The sequence below is a fragment of the Chiloscyllium plagiosum genome, unplaced genomic scaffold (genome assembly GCF_037043375.1).
Source record: "Chiloscyllium plagiosum isolate Xiang-an unplaced genomic scaffold, Cpla_swu_hap1 HiC_scaffold_7, whole genome shotgun sequence".
NCBI lineage: Eukaryota > Metazoa > Chordata > Chondrichthyes > Orectolobiformes > Hemiscylliidae > Chiloscyllium > Chiloscyllium plagiosum.
Genome location: NW_028270145.1, coordinates 98,386,685 through 98,401,384, shown reverse-complemented (window position 1 = coordinate 98,401,384; position 14,700 = coordinate 98,386,685). Strand labels below are relative to the sequence as shown.

The 14,700-nt window shown below is 44.3% G+C and overlaps 1 protein-coding gene across 5 annotated transcripts in view; it reads left to right on the top strand.

Annotated features, from left to right (window-relative positions):
• The window catches only part of ptpn4a (protein tyrosine phosphatase non-receptor type 4a), a 363,683-nt gene that overhangs the window by 276,926 nt on the left and 72,057 nt on the right, over positions 1-14,700 (top strand). For all 5 annotated transcript variants that reach the window (XM_087989323.1, XM_043694230.2, XM_087989326.1 and 2 more), the window contains one exon: positions 14,297-14,431. In XM_087989323.1, the coding sequence (XP_087845449.1) occupies positions 14,297-14,431 (135 nt within the window). The remainder of the gene's footprint in view (positions 1-14,296; positions 14,432-14,700) is intronic.

Below are 14,700 nucleotides of genomic sequence, written 5' to 3'. Positions count from 1 at the left end.
GGATCCTCCTTGTGAACTGCCTCAATGAAATTATATCTTTGCTTAAATTAGGGGACCAAAACTGCTCGCAATGCTTGAGATGTGGTCTCGCCAGCACCTTGTATACTTGCAGTAAGACTTCCCTACTCTTCTAGTCCAACCTCTTTGAAATAAGGGTTAACTTTCCATTAACCTTCCTGATCACTTATTGAAGTGTGTGTAAACATTGTTTTTCATCCACTAGTACACCAAGCTTTGTGTTGCAGCTTGCTGCAGTTTTTCTCCATTTAATAATTCTCTTCTTTTATTCTTCCTCTCACAGCTTATCTTTTCACCTATTTTTGTCATCTGCAAATTTGACCACTATCCATTCATTTCCTTCCTCTCAGTCATAAATGTACATTGTTAACAGTTGTAATGCCAGCACTCATCCCTGGTGAATCTCCTGGTTACAGGTAGCCGACCCAAAAAATAAAACCTGTTATCCCCCCTCAATATTTTTAGCCGGTTAGCCAATTCTGCGTGTTCAAGCTTCTGTATCTTCAGCCTGATGGAAGTGCTTATAGGAGAGAATTACCAGGGTGAGGTGGGTCTTTGATGATGGCAGCCTTTCCACGGTGACAAGACAAATAAATGGAGTCCATGGAAAGGAGGTTTTCATTGTAATGGCCTGGGCTGTGTTTCTGTTCTTTCTTATAGTGCTGGGCAGAGCAGTTGCCATACCAGGCCGTTATGCACCCGGACGGTATGCTTTCTGTGGTGCATATGTAAAAGTTGGTGAGGGTCCACAAGGACATGCCAAATTTCCTGAACCACTTGAGGAAGAAGGGGCATTCTGTCTTCTTGACCGTCACCTCTACATGGGAAGTCCAGGATAGGTTGTCAATTATCGTCACTCCGCTCAACTTCCACTCAGTTGATGTAGATGGGGGGATCATGTTCTGCTTTCTTTCTAAAGTCAATTATCAATACTTTAGTTTTGCCCATATTTAAAGAGAGGTTGTTATCGTTGCAGTACGGCACCAAGCCCTCTATCTCCTTTCAGTATTCTGACTCGTTGTTTGATATTCATCCTCCCACGACAGTGTCTTCTGCAAATTTGTAGATGGCGTTCCTTCAGAATTTGGCAAGACAGTTGTGGGTATACAGCGTGCAGTAGGGGGCTGAGAACACTTCTATGGACAACTCCAATGTTGAGTGTTATCCTGGAGGAGGTACAGTTGTCTGTCTTCGATGACTGCGGTCTATGGGTCAGGTAGTTGAGGATCTAGTTGCAGACAGTGGAGCCGTGACCTAGGTCTTGGATTTTTGAGATCATTCTGGAAGGAATATTGATATTGAATGCGGCGCTATAGTCGACACTGAGGAGTCTGATGTAGGTGTCCTTGTTCGTGGATGAGTACAAGGCTAGGGAAATGGACCTCTATGAACCTGTTACATCAGAGACAAATTGCAGGGGATCGAAACAGGATAGGAAACTGGACTTGATGTCGGCCATGACCAGCCTCTCAAAGCACGTCATGATTGTGGAGGTTAGAGCCACTGGGCGATAGTCATTAAGGCACAATGCCTGTACTTTCTTAGGTACTGAAATGAAGGTGGTCTTCTTGAAGCAGGTGGGGATTTCTCCTTGCAGGAGGGAGAGGTTGAAGATGTCAGTGAATGCCTCTGCCAGCTAGTCTGCACAGGATCTAAGTGCATGGCTGGAGACTCCGGCCAGGCCCATTACTTTTCTTGGGTTGCCTCCTGGGAAGACCAATCTGAATTCTGCAGCAGTGACTGAGGGAACAGGTGCATCTGGAGCTGTTGAGGCACACTGCGCCACTGACATTCTGCTTGAACCAAGCATAGAAAATGCATCAGGGAATGGTGTGTCTTTGTCCACTATCTTGCTTTGCTTCATTTTGCATTCCGTTATATTGTTTAGGCCTTGCCACAGTTGAGAAGAGTCCGTATGGTTGGTTTGGGCCTCTAACTTGCTCTGGTGCTGCCTCTTGCAACTTTGATGGCTTTGTGGAAGTCATTCCTGGAATTTCTGTGTTGGCCTGGGTTGTCTGACTTGAAAGCAGTATGCCTGGTCTTCAGTAGGGAGTGAATTTTCCAGTTCATCCAAGGTTTCCGTTTGGGAACATCTGGATTGACGTCTTTGGCATGCAGTCCTCCACACATTTGCTAATGAAGTCTGTGACGGAGGTGGCGTACTCATCTAGATTTTCCACTGAGTACTTGAATACGGTCTCATGCTACCTCGCTAGCGATGGTGATGGTACTTAATTCCTGCCTGTGTAACTTGGTATTAATGAGATGTTCAAAATACCTGCTGCCATAAAACTGACTTTTGCTTCCTTGCATGCCTTTTTCAACTTAATACTCTCCTTAAGTTCCTTGATTAACAACAGTTGATTTAGGCAGCATTCAAGGAGCTTCGAAATCGACGTTTCGGGCAAAAGCCCTTCATCAGGAATAAAGGCAGTGAGCCTGGAGCATGGAGAGATAAGCTAGAGGAAGGTGGCGGTGGGGAGAAAGTAGCATAGAGTACAATAGGTGAGTGGGGGAGGGGATGAAGATGATAGGTCAGGGAGGAGAGGGTGGAGTGGATAGGTGGAAAAGGAGATAGGCAGGTAGGACACGTCCGGACAAGTCATGGGGACAGTGCTGAGCTGGAAGTTTAGAACAAGGGTGAGGTGGGGGAAGGGGAAATGAGGAAACTGTTGAAGTCCACATTGATGCCCTGGGGTTGAAGTGTTCCGAGGCGGAAGATGAGGCATTCTTTCTCCAGGCGTCTGGTGGTGAGGGAGCGGCGGTGAAGGAGGCCCAGGACCACCATGTCCTCGGCAGAGTGGGAAGGGGAGTTGAAATGTTGGGCCACAGCACGGTGTGGTTGATTGGTGCGAGTGTCCCGGAGATGTTCCCTAAAGTGCTCTGCAAGGAGGCGCTCAGTCTCCCCAATGTAGAGGAGACCGCATCGGGAGCAACGGATACAGTAAATGATATTAGTGGATGTGCAAGTAAAACTTTGATGGATGTGGAAGGCTCCTTTAGGGCCTTGGATAGAGGTGAGGGAGGAGGTGTGGGCGCAGGTTTTACAGTTCCTGCGGTGGCAGGGGAAAGTGCCAGGATGGGAGGGTGGGTTGTAGGGGGGCGTGGACCTGACCAGATAGTCACGGAGGGAACGGTCTTTGCGGAAGGCAGAAAGGGGTGGGGAGGGAAATATATCCCTGGTGGTGGGGTCCGTTTGGAGGTGGCGGAAATGTCGGTTGATGATTTGGTTTATACGAAGGTTGGTAGGGTGGAAGGTGAACACCAGGGGTGTTCTGTCCTTGTTATGGTTGGAGGGGTGGGGTCTGAGGGCGGAGGTGCGGGATGTAGACGAGATGCGTTGGTGGGCATCTTGAACCACGTGGGAAGGGAAATTGTGGTCTCTAAAGAAGGAGGCCATCTGTTGTGTTCTGTGGTGGAACTGGTCCTCCTGGGAGCAGATCCGGCGGAGGCGGAGGAATTGGGAATACGGGATGGCATTTTTGCAAGAGGTAGGGTGGGAAGAGGTGTAATCCAGGTAGCTGTGGGAGTCGGTGGATTTGTAAAAAATGTCAGTGTCAAGTCGGTTGTCATGAATGGAGATGGAGAGGTCCAGGAAGGGGAGGGAGATGTCAGAGATGGTCCAGGTAAATTTAAGGTCAGGGTGGAATGTGTTGGTGAAGTTGATGAATTGCTCAACCTCCTCGCGGGAGCACGAGGTGGCGCCAATGCAGTCATCAATGTAGCGGAGGAAGAGGTGGGGAGTGGTGCCGGTGTAATTACGGAAGATCAACTGCTCTACTTAGCCAACAAAGAGGCAGGCATAGCTGGGCCCATACGTGTGTTCATGGCTATCCCTTTGGTCTGGAGGAAGTGGGAGGATTCAAAGGAGAAATTGTTAAGGGTGAGGACCAGTTCGGCCAAACGAATGAGAGTGTCGGTGGAAGGGTACTGTTGGGGAAGTCTGGAGAGGAAAAAACGGAGGGTTTGGAGGCCCTGGTCATGGCGGATGGAGGTGTAGAGGGATTGGATATCCATGGTGAAGATGAGGCATTGGGGGCCGGGGAAACGGAAGTCTTGGAGAAGGTGGAGGGCATGGGTGGTGTCTCGAACGTATGTGGGGAGTTCCTGGACTAGGGGGGATAGGACAGTGTTGAGGTAGGTAGAGATGAGTTCAGTGGGGCAGGAGCATGCTGAGACAATGGGTCGGCCAGGGTGGTCAGGCTTGTGGATCTTGGGAAGGAGATAGAACCGGGCAGTGCGGGGTTCCGAACTATGAGGTTGGAAGCTGTGGGTGGGAGATCTCCTGAGGTAATGAGGTTCTGTATGGTCTGGGAGATGATGGTTCGGTGATGGGGGGTGGGGTCATGGTCGAGGAGGCAGTAGGAAGAGGTGTCCTCGAGTTGATTTTGGCTTCAGCGGTGTAGAGGTCAGTGCGCCAGACTACCACTGCGCCCCCTTTATCCGCTGGCTATAGCAGTTGATCTTCCGTAATTACACCGGCACCACTCCCCACCTCTTCCTCCGCTACATTGATGACTGCATTGGCGCCACCTCGTGCTCCCGCGAGGAGGTTGAGCAATTCATCAACTTCACCAACACATTCCACCCTGACCTTAAATTTACCTGGACCATCTCTGACACCTCCCTCCCCTTCCTGGACCTCTCCATCTCCATTAATGACGACCGACTTGACACTGACATTTTTTACAAACCCACCGACTCCCACAGCTACCTGGATTACACCTCTTCCCACCCTACCTCTTGCAAAAATGCCATCCCATATTCCCAATTCCTCCGCCTCCGCCGGATCTGCTCCCAGGAGGACCAGTTCCACCACAGAACACAACAGATGGCCTCCTTCTTTAGAGACCATAGTTTCCCTTCCCACGTGGTTCAAGATGCCCACCAACGCATCTCGTCTACATCCCGCACCTCCAACCGTAACAAGGACAGAACGCCCCTGGTGCTCACCTTCCACCCTACCAACCTTCGCATAAACCAAATCATTCACCGACATTTCCGCCACCTCCAAACAGACCCCACCGCCTTCCGCAAAGACCGTTCCCTCCGTGACTACCTGGTCAGGTCCACGCCCCCCCTCCAACTCACCCTCCCATCCTGGCACTTTCCCCTGCCACCGCAGGAACTGTAAAACTTACGCCCACACCTCCTCCCTCACCTCTATCCAAAGCCCTAAAGGAGCCTTCCACATCCATCAAAGTTTTACTTGCACATCCACTAATATCATTTATTGTATCCGTTGCTCCCGATGCGGTCTCCTCTACATTGGGGAGACTGGGTGCCTCCTTGCAGAGCGCTTTAGGGAATATCTCCGGGGCACCCGCACCAATCAACGACACCACCCCGTGGCCCAACATTTCAACTCCCCCTCCCACTCTGCCGAGGACATGGAGGTCCTAGGCCTCCTTCACCGCCGCTCCCTCACCACCAGACGCCTGGAGAAAGAATGCCTCATCTTCCGCCTCGGAACACTTCAACCCCAGGGCATCAATGTGGACTTCAACAGTTTCCTCATTTCCCCTTCCCCCACCTCACCCTAGTTCTAAACTTCCAGCTCAGCACTGTCCCCATGACTTGTCCGGACTTGTCCTACCTGCCTATCTCCTTTTCCACCTATCCACTCCACCCTCTCCTCCCTGACCTATCACCTTCATCCCCTCCCCCACTCACCCATTGTACTCTATGCTACTTTCTCCCCACCGCCACCTTCCTCTAGCTTATCTCTCCATGCTCCAGGCTCACTGCCTTTATTCCTGATGAAGGGCTTTTGCCCGAAACGTCGATTTCGAAGCTCCTTGGATGCTGCCTGAACTGCTGTGCTCTTCCAGCACCACTAATCCAGAATCTGGTTTCCAGAATCTGCAGTCATTGTTTTTACCTCAACAGTTGATTTATCCCTCTCTTAGAATCTTTCTCCCTTACTGAATTGCCTCCTTAAATGTCTGCCACTACTTGCTTAATGTGACCAGCTAATCTGTGTGGCCACTGCCAGCTAATCTGTGTCCAGACCACTTCAGCTAAGACTATCCTCATTTCATTGTAATATTCTTTATTTTAGTTAAACTCTGTTTCCTAACCAAGTTTCTCGAACTCAAACTGAACATTAAACCCATCATGTTATGATCAGTACTTCCAAAGGGATCTTTTTACTCTGAGGTCATTTATTAAAAGTGCCTCATTATCCATTACCAGATCCAGGATAGCCTTTCCCTAGTTAGCTTCATAACCTTTTGCTCCAGTAAACCATACAGAATGCACTGTATGAATTTGTTGATGTAACTACCCTTTTCAACTCGATTGACCCAATCAACATGAAGATAATTATTGTTCCAATCTTTTTAGGTGGTATTATTTATTGATTTGTAGCCTTTCCTACAGTGTGGCTGCTGTTTGGATGTCTATACACTATTCTTTCTGGTGTCTCCTTTCTATTGCTGTCACTTCCATCCAGCCAAACGGACTGTACATAATCCAAGCCTAAATCATCTCTCATCTCCGTCCTCATTTCATCTCTTGTTAACGGTGCTACCCCAACACTTCCTTCCTTCCTTCCTGCCTTTCCAACAAGTCAAATATCACTGAATGTTAATTTCTCAGATCTGATCTCTTTGTAACCATGTCTCTATAATGGCTATGAAATCATATCCATCTACCTCTGTTTGTGCTATCAGTTTGTCCATCTTTTTCCAAATGCATTGCCCATTAAGATACTAAGCTTTTATTGCTTGCAGCATACCTATATCCCAATTCTCAATGTCCCATGAATGTTTCCAAGGCTTATCATTTTCCTGTTTAACTTAGGCCCATTCCTGTGTTGTACTGTTCTTTCAGCCCACAATGACGTAGCGAACATGACACCAAATTAAGCTAATCCCTTCTTCCTGCCCTTGTTCTATATCCCTCCATTCCTTGCATATTCATGTGCTTATCCAGAAGTCCCTTAAATGCCCCTAGTGTATCTGCCTCCATCTCCACCGCTGGCAGCGCATTCCAGACTCCTACCACTGTTTTTTAAAAAAAACTTGCCCCAACATCTCCTTTGAACTTACCCCCTTTCCCCTTACATGTGTGCTCCCTAGATATTTCAACTGTGGGAAAAAGATTCTGACTGTCAACCCTATCTATGCTTCTCATAATTTTATAGACTTCTATCAAGTCTTCCTTCAGCCTCCCCCACTCCAGAGAGAATGACCTGAGTTTTTCTAGCCTCTCCTTGTAGCTCATACCCTTTAATCCAGGCAGCATCCTGGTAAACCTCTTCTGCACCCTCTCCACAGACTCCACATCCTTGCTGTGGTAACGCGGCAACCAGAATTGAACACCATACTCTAAGTGTGGCCGAACCAAAGTCTTCTCGAGCTGCAAATTGGTATCCTGACTCTTGTACTCCATTCCCTGACTGATAAAGACAAGCATGCCATACACTTTCTTTACCACTCTATCTCTTCGTTGCGACTTTCGGGGAGCTATGGACTTAAACTCCAAGATTCTGGATCAGTGGTGCTGGAAGAGCACAGCAATTCAGGCAGCATTGCTGTGCTCTTCCAGCACCACTGATCCAGAATCTGGTTTCCAGCATCTGCAGTCATTGTTTTTACCTCGTTAAACTCCAAGATCCCTCTTTACATTAATACAGTTCAGAGTCTTGCAATGAACTGTATACTTTTCCTTAACAACTGATCTCCCAAAGTCCAGCACTCTTGCTTTCCCAGATTAAACTCCATCTGCCATTTCTCCGCCCATATCTGCAACTGATCTATATCCTGCTTTATCTTGTGACAACCTTCTACACCATCCACAATTCCACTGCAAACCTACTAACCCACCCATCTATATTTTCATGCAAGTCATTTATATATAATCACAGAGGTCCCAGTACAGATCCCTGTGGAACACCACTAGCCACAGATCTCCAGCCTGAAAAATGCCTTTCCACCGCTACCCTCTTGTCTTCTACGGGCAAGTCAATTCTGAATCCGTGCGGCCAAGTCACTGTGGATTCCATACATTTTAATCTTCTGAATGACCCTACTTTGAGGGATCTTGTCAAAAGCATTGCTAAAATCCATGTAGACAGCATCCACTGCTCTACCCTCAATGATCACTTTCGTCACCTCGCAAAATTTCAGTCAAGTGAGTAAGACATGACCTGTCCCACACAAAGCCATGCCAACTGTCCCTAATTAGACCATGCTTTTCCAAATGCACATAAATCCTATCCTAAGAATTCTCTCCAATAACTTCCCAACCACTAATGTGAGACTTCTTTCTCTGTCTGTAGTTTCCTATTATCCTATTCCTGGATTAACATAAGTGACACACCAGTCCTTCGGCATTTCTCCAGTGCCTAGCGAGGATACAGGGAGATCTGGGTCAGTGGGCTGAGTGGTAGGTGAAGTTTAATTTGGATAAATGAGGTATTGCATTTTGGTAATACAAACAAAGACAGATCTTACGCAAGTAATGGTAGGGCCTGGGGGTGTTGTAGAACAAAGAGATTTTGGTGCTAATGATTCCATTAATGTTGATGCCTTATAAAATAGTCATAGAGCATAGAAACAGACCCTTCAGTCCAACAAGTCCATGCTGACCATGTTCCCAAACTAAACTATCCCATTTGCCTACGCATGGCCCACATCCCTCCAAACCTTTCCTGTTAATGAACCTATCCAAATGTCTTTTAAACATTGTAATTACATGCATCCACCACTTTCTCTGGCAATTCATTCCACATACAAACCACACTGTTTAAAAAAATAAGTTGCCCCTCATGTTCTCTTTTGATCTTTCTCCTATCCCCTTAAAAAATGCCTCCTCGTTTTGAAGTCCCCCATCCTAGGGAAAAGGCCCTTTTCATTCACTTTGTCTCGGTCTCTCATAAAGGTCTCTTATAAACCTCAATGAGGTCACCCCTCAATCGCCTACACTCCAGTAAGAAAAGTCTCAATCTTTCCAGCCTATTTTTATAAGTCAAACCCTTCATTCCTGACAACAGCTTTTCTGAACTCTCTCCAGTTCAATAATGTCCTTCCTATAGCTGAGTGATGGGAACTGCACACTGTACTTCAGAAGAGGCCTCACCAACATCCTGTACGACCTCAACAAGGTGTCCCTATCCGATACTCGGAATGTCTGAGCAATGAAGGCAGGCAGATTAAACACTTCCTTCACAAGCAAATTTCAAAGAGTTATACACCTGGACCCCTAGATCTCTGTTCTGCAACACTCCCCAGCGGCTTACCATAAATTGAATCGACCTGTCCTTGTTTCTATTACCAACATGCAATACCTCACATGTATCCAAATTAAAGTCCATTTGCCACTCAGCCCATTGACCCAGTTGATCGAGGTCTTGCTTTAATTTTGATAATCTCCTTCACTGTCCACCATACCACCAATTCTGGTGTCATCTGCAAGCTTACTAATCATGCCTCCTGTATTCTCATCCAAATAATTTATTTAAATGACAACTATGTAAGTGATCTGCAAAATAGTGTTGTCAGCTCTGGCTGTACATATCATGGACAATGTCTTCAAAAAGCCACCCCTTCACCTTCAACTGTCCTTTCTGCTATTGGTTAGCTCGTATGCAACTCATCATGGAGACCTGCTGTCTTCACACTGGCTATTCATTGTCATTGTTTCAGCTTTTCGAAGTCCAGTTGACCTGTGTCCCGATCCTCCTCCTCTCCTCTACCCCCAACACCACACCACCACCACCATCACCAACGCAAGGCAAATTAGGTTAGGTTATGTAGAGTTCCTCAGTGTCATCTTGCCCATTCTGATGATGCTGCTCTTTTAACAAGTTTATGTTGTCCTTGGTTTTCTTTTCAGCAGGTCATAAAAACACAGGTTGTGAAAAGTCTGGGCTTGGATTGGTTTTAGAGCCGGTTTGATTAAAGCTAGCAAATACTGCCTCAGGCAAAAGGCTTTCAAGTTTAAGCAAAATTGTACAATGAAAGGGGAATGGCCAGTCTCCCATCTCAGCTTTACTCTGATTTGATTTTATTTGGCCTGGCCTAAAAGCAGTCAGGCAGTTGTAAAAGCTGCTGGACTCAAAGTTGACCCTTCTCTCTCTCTGACATCTCTCATGTAAGACCCTGTATTTCATTAAACCTTTTGTGCCAAGAGGTGTTTAGGGGGATTTTGCAAGTATTTGGAATAGCATCATTAAGTTGGGATAATCTGTTGGGTTTTCAGATAGGTTAAGTTATTTGGTATCCTGTTCTCTTTTGTTTGTGTTTCATTCAGTACTAGAACATAGAACAGTACAAGCCCTTCGGTCCTCAGTGTTGTGCTGGCCTATTATCCTACTCTAAGATCAGACTAGCCTCCATACCCTTCGTTGTACTATCTTCTATGTGCCTATCCCAAGAGTTGCTTAAATGTCTCTAATGTATCTAACTCTACTACCACTGCTGACAGTACATTCCACACACCTACCACTCTGAGTAAAAAAAATACCTCTGACATCCCTCCCCCCTCCCCCTACCAAACCTTCCTCCAATTAACTTAAAATTATGCCCCCTCATTATAGACATTTCCACCATGGGGAAAAAGCTTCTGGCTATCCACACAATTTATGCCTCTCAACATCTTGTACACCTCCATCAAGTCACCTTTCATCCTCATCCTTCCAATAAGAAAAGCCCTAGCTCTCTCAACCTTTCTGAATCATAAGACATGCCCTCCAGCCCAGATAGCATCCTGGTAAATCTCCTCTACACCGCTTCCACATCTTTGCTATAATGAGGTAACCAGAACTGAACACAACATTTCAAGTATGGTCTAACCAGGGCTCGAAAGAGCTGCAGGACAACCTCATGGCTCCTAAACTCAATCCCCCTACTAATGAAAGCCAACACACCATATGCCTTCTGACAACCTTGCAAATAAATTCTGTTTTGTTTAAAAGTAGTTTGACCAGCTGCATCTCTCCTGGAATATCCGTGTTACACCTGCTTAAAACAATGAGCAAAGTTGGGGTCTGGGCTACTTTCTTGAAATGTTATGGGGGCCTGGCCTGGTCCATACTAATTCATCAATATTCGTCAATAGCTCTTGTTTAAATAAAGCTTACAAATCCATAGTAGAAACAAAATTTACATCAGTCATCAAAAAATGAATTACCTTTACCCTTGCAGGTATTTCTGGATTTGTGCAAAAGCAGGCAGATGTAAAACCAAGTCTGAGGGGATCACCGGATCAGTCATTAGTCTTGTGGTCTCGCGTCTAATTCTAAAATATTTGAAGGCATGGGCAGGAAGTCCTGTGTTTGTTTGTAGTCCTGGCAGCACTTCCCTGTTTTAGACATGTTCTGCTTAATTCTAAAATCCAGTCAAGTTCTGAGATGTTTTGGAGGATATTTGGTATTCTGGAATTAAATAAAGTTGGAGGTACTGGAACAGCAGGTTGAATAAGGTCTGCTATCGCATTTACATAATTCTGGTGAAGTACTTCTGTTGATGATTGTCTTTTCCTCGGGGTGACCAGAGCAGCTCCTAAACAATGAATTACTTTTGAAATTTAGCTACTTATTGAAGCAAGCTTAATGGATAGTTTGTCCATAACAAGGTCCAATAAATGTTAATGAGATAAATAACCAGTTAATTTTTACTAGTGGAGGATGAGTACTAGCGAGAAAGTTTGCTCCCCTCCTAGTCTGCACCCTCACCTTTGTTTGCTCTTTGATTAGAGCATTGCAGTATTTTAACCACGCCAATACAAGAAAAGGGAACTTCAGGTTACAACTGTTCTGAAAAATTCTACTTTTGACATAGCACCATTCCCTCAGTGTTGTATTTAAATGTCAGCCTAAGTATTGTGCTCGGGGGGTTAGAGCAGAGCTCAAGACCATTCCCACCTGACTCATTTGGGAAGACTACCTCAAAGCTAGATTGACCTTTAATCCTGGCATACAATAAAATGATAGTTATGCCTATAAATTTAATGGAGACTCCTTATTTATTTCTTGGCTGTAATTTCTTAGCTGCCGCTGGGGCAACACGTAGGCTCAGTGGTTAGCACTGCTGCCTCATAGCACCAGGGACCCAGTTTCTTTTCCAGCCTCGAGAGACTGTCTGTGTGGAGCTTGCACAATCTCTCCGTGTCTGCGTGAGTTTCCTCCCACAGTCCAAAGATGTGCCGGCTAGGGTAGATTGGCCATGCTCAATTGCCCATAGTGTTAGGTGCGTTAGTCAGAGGGAAATGGGTCTGGGTGGGTTACTCTTTGGAGGGTCGGTGTGGACTGGTTGGACCGAAGAGCCTGTTTCCACACTTGTAGGGAATCTAATCTAAGAAGAAATAATTGTTTTATAACTTTCTCATTAGTTGAATAAGAAAATTACAATCATGATATGATTTTTTTTTCAAGTTGCACCTCCAACTAGTTTTATTATCTCTAAAGTTCATACCTAATTTAATAGCTTTTCCATCACAAAGAAGAGAAGCTATTACCATGATCACCTTGTCTGCGTATTTATCACGTGACAAGTTGATAACGCTATTTTCTTAAATGTATTTTGTTCATTGACAATATCAGAACAAATAGAAGTAAACTATGCCAGGTATTCTGTCTGATTAAACAGTAAGGTAGAATAGAACATTTTTAATGTGGTAGCTGAACTACATACATTTTTGCTTAATTAACATCAAAAACAGTGTAATATATTAATTGTGCTGAAGCCATTTCAAAAGGAATGAAATATTTTTAACTATTCCTTTAACTTTGTACAAAATCCCCTTCAAGGAAATGAGAAATAATGTCAAGGTTTTGATGAAATGTTCACCTTGTAGCTGCGCAGGACCTAAACTCTAGAATTCCCTCCAGCCCTGCATCCCAATGTCTTTCCTTTTAAGACTTTGTTTAATACCTCCTCCTTAGACACTTCTAATACCACCACCTTTATCAATGTGTCAGTTTCTTAAGATTGCACTGCAGTAAAATGCCTATATTACAACATGCTTTTGTTAAAGATCATAATCACCAAAATCAGAGTGTGGGTGCACGGGTGACTAGGATGCAAATTCAAAGATGAAAAGACTTTGTGGACGTTCTGGAATAGTTACTTGTTGTGTTTGCCAACAATATGGAGCAGCAAACAATAATTTGGAATAACATTTGGGAATGGAGATGATGACAAAAAAGGAGGCAAGAAAAGGAAAGGAATTTTAACCACAGTTTAGTCACTTCAGTTATTGACATATTTTCCATGTGACAGTCAAAATGGCAGTGCAGACACAGAACTATGGTGGTCAGAAAAACCGCAGCTGAGAACAGCTCAACTAATGCAATGTGGTTAAGTTTTCTGCGAAATTGCCAAACTGCACAGGAAATCTGTCAAACCAGTTTGAGTGTGGGTGGGACCCAGAAGTTAAAACTGTTGAGATGCTTTTCCTTCAGTTGTTAGAAAATACACAACAAACTACAGTGCCTTTGGTTTTGATAACAATATTGTAAAGTAAAGGCAACTAGGTTAAAGGTTTAAGTAACGTGTATCGCAGGTAACTATAAATTATAGCTTAATTATAAAAATCTAGTTCAGTGAACGAGATGAGTAGGCAGATGGAGGTGTTCTTAATCAGCACATGACTTTCCATTGACTGAATTATGGGAAAACTAGTAAAGAAACATAAGATTTCAGACTATCTGATTGCAACTCTACTTAATGTCTGGAAAGGAGCAAATTATGGGGAAGAAAATGTGGACGGTGAGGCTGTGGAAATGTAGTGTCCATGTTTAACTGCTTTGTTTTGTTTAAAATGTTAATATTAAGCTGTTTTCAGTTTACAATAAAATGTTACTTAATTGCTGCTTAGATCAAAATTAAGGTAATGTATTTAATAGAACACTAATCGGCTGAATTATGACTACCACTGATTTGCATATCACGTTATAGATATATTGCTTACTGCATATTGCTGTTTTAAACTGTTCACTGATTATATAGAAGATTAGATGCTTGTATTAAAAATAGCATACATTTACAATGTCTCTTTCAGCCTGGAGAAAGGTCATCGAACCTGAAACATTAACTTCATTTCTCTCTCAAGCGATGCTGCCAGACCTGCTGAGCTTCTGTAGCAATTTCTGTTTTAGTTTTTGATTTCCAGCATTCACAGTTCTTTGTTTTATGTTAGTACCTTTTAAGTTAGCCTTGTATGTAGTATCTACATTTGTTGTCTCAATCTGTGTTAACACCGAATTGATCATGGTGCCTCTATTTGAAGACATATTTTAAATAAAACATCTTTCTTCCCTCTAATGGTTCAGATCACCCAGTAAACCATTAACAAGAAAGATGATGAGTGGGATGGACTGGGACTCAGTAAGCAGAAATTCACTGTCAGATGACCGACTTGAAACACAAAGTCTCCCTTCACGTTCTCCACCTGGAACTCCAAATCAGTGAGTAATGAATGCAAGCTTTTGTTTAAAGGACAGTATTAAGAGAAGATGTTTTGATAGTGCCATATATATTGCAAGTATTTCATTTGATTTGCCTTTGTCAGCATCTTGTTCCTTCTATTCCTCTCCAAATAAAAGGCTTTGTAGAAATAAAATGTTGGAAAAGATTGCTGATCTTTGTTGGGAGGGAAAGATGCATCCACATAATTACAACTAAACCCAAACTGATGATATTAAAAAACAAAAGGAGCATGAGTAGACCATATGGC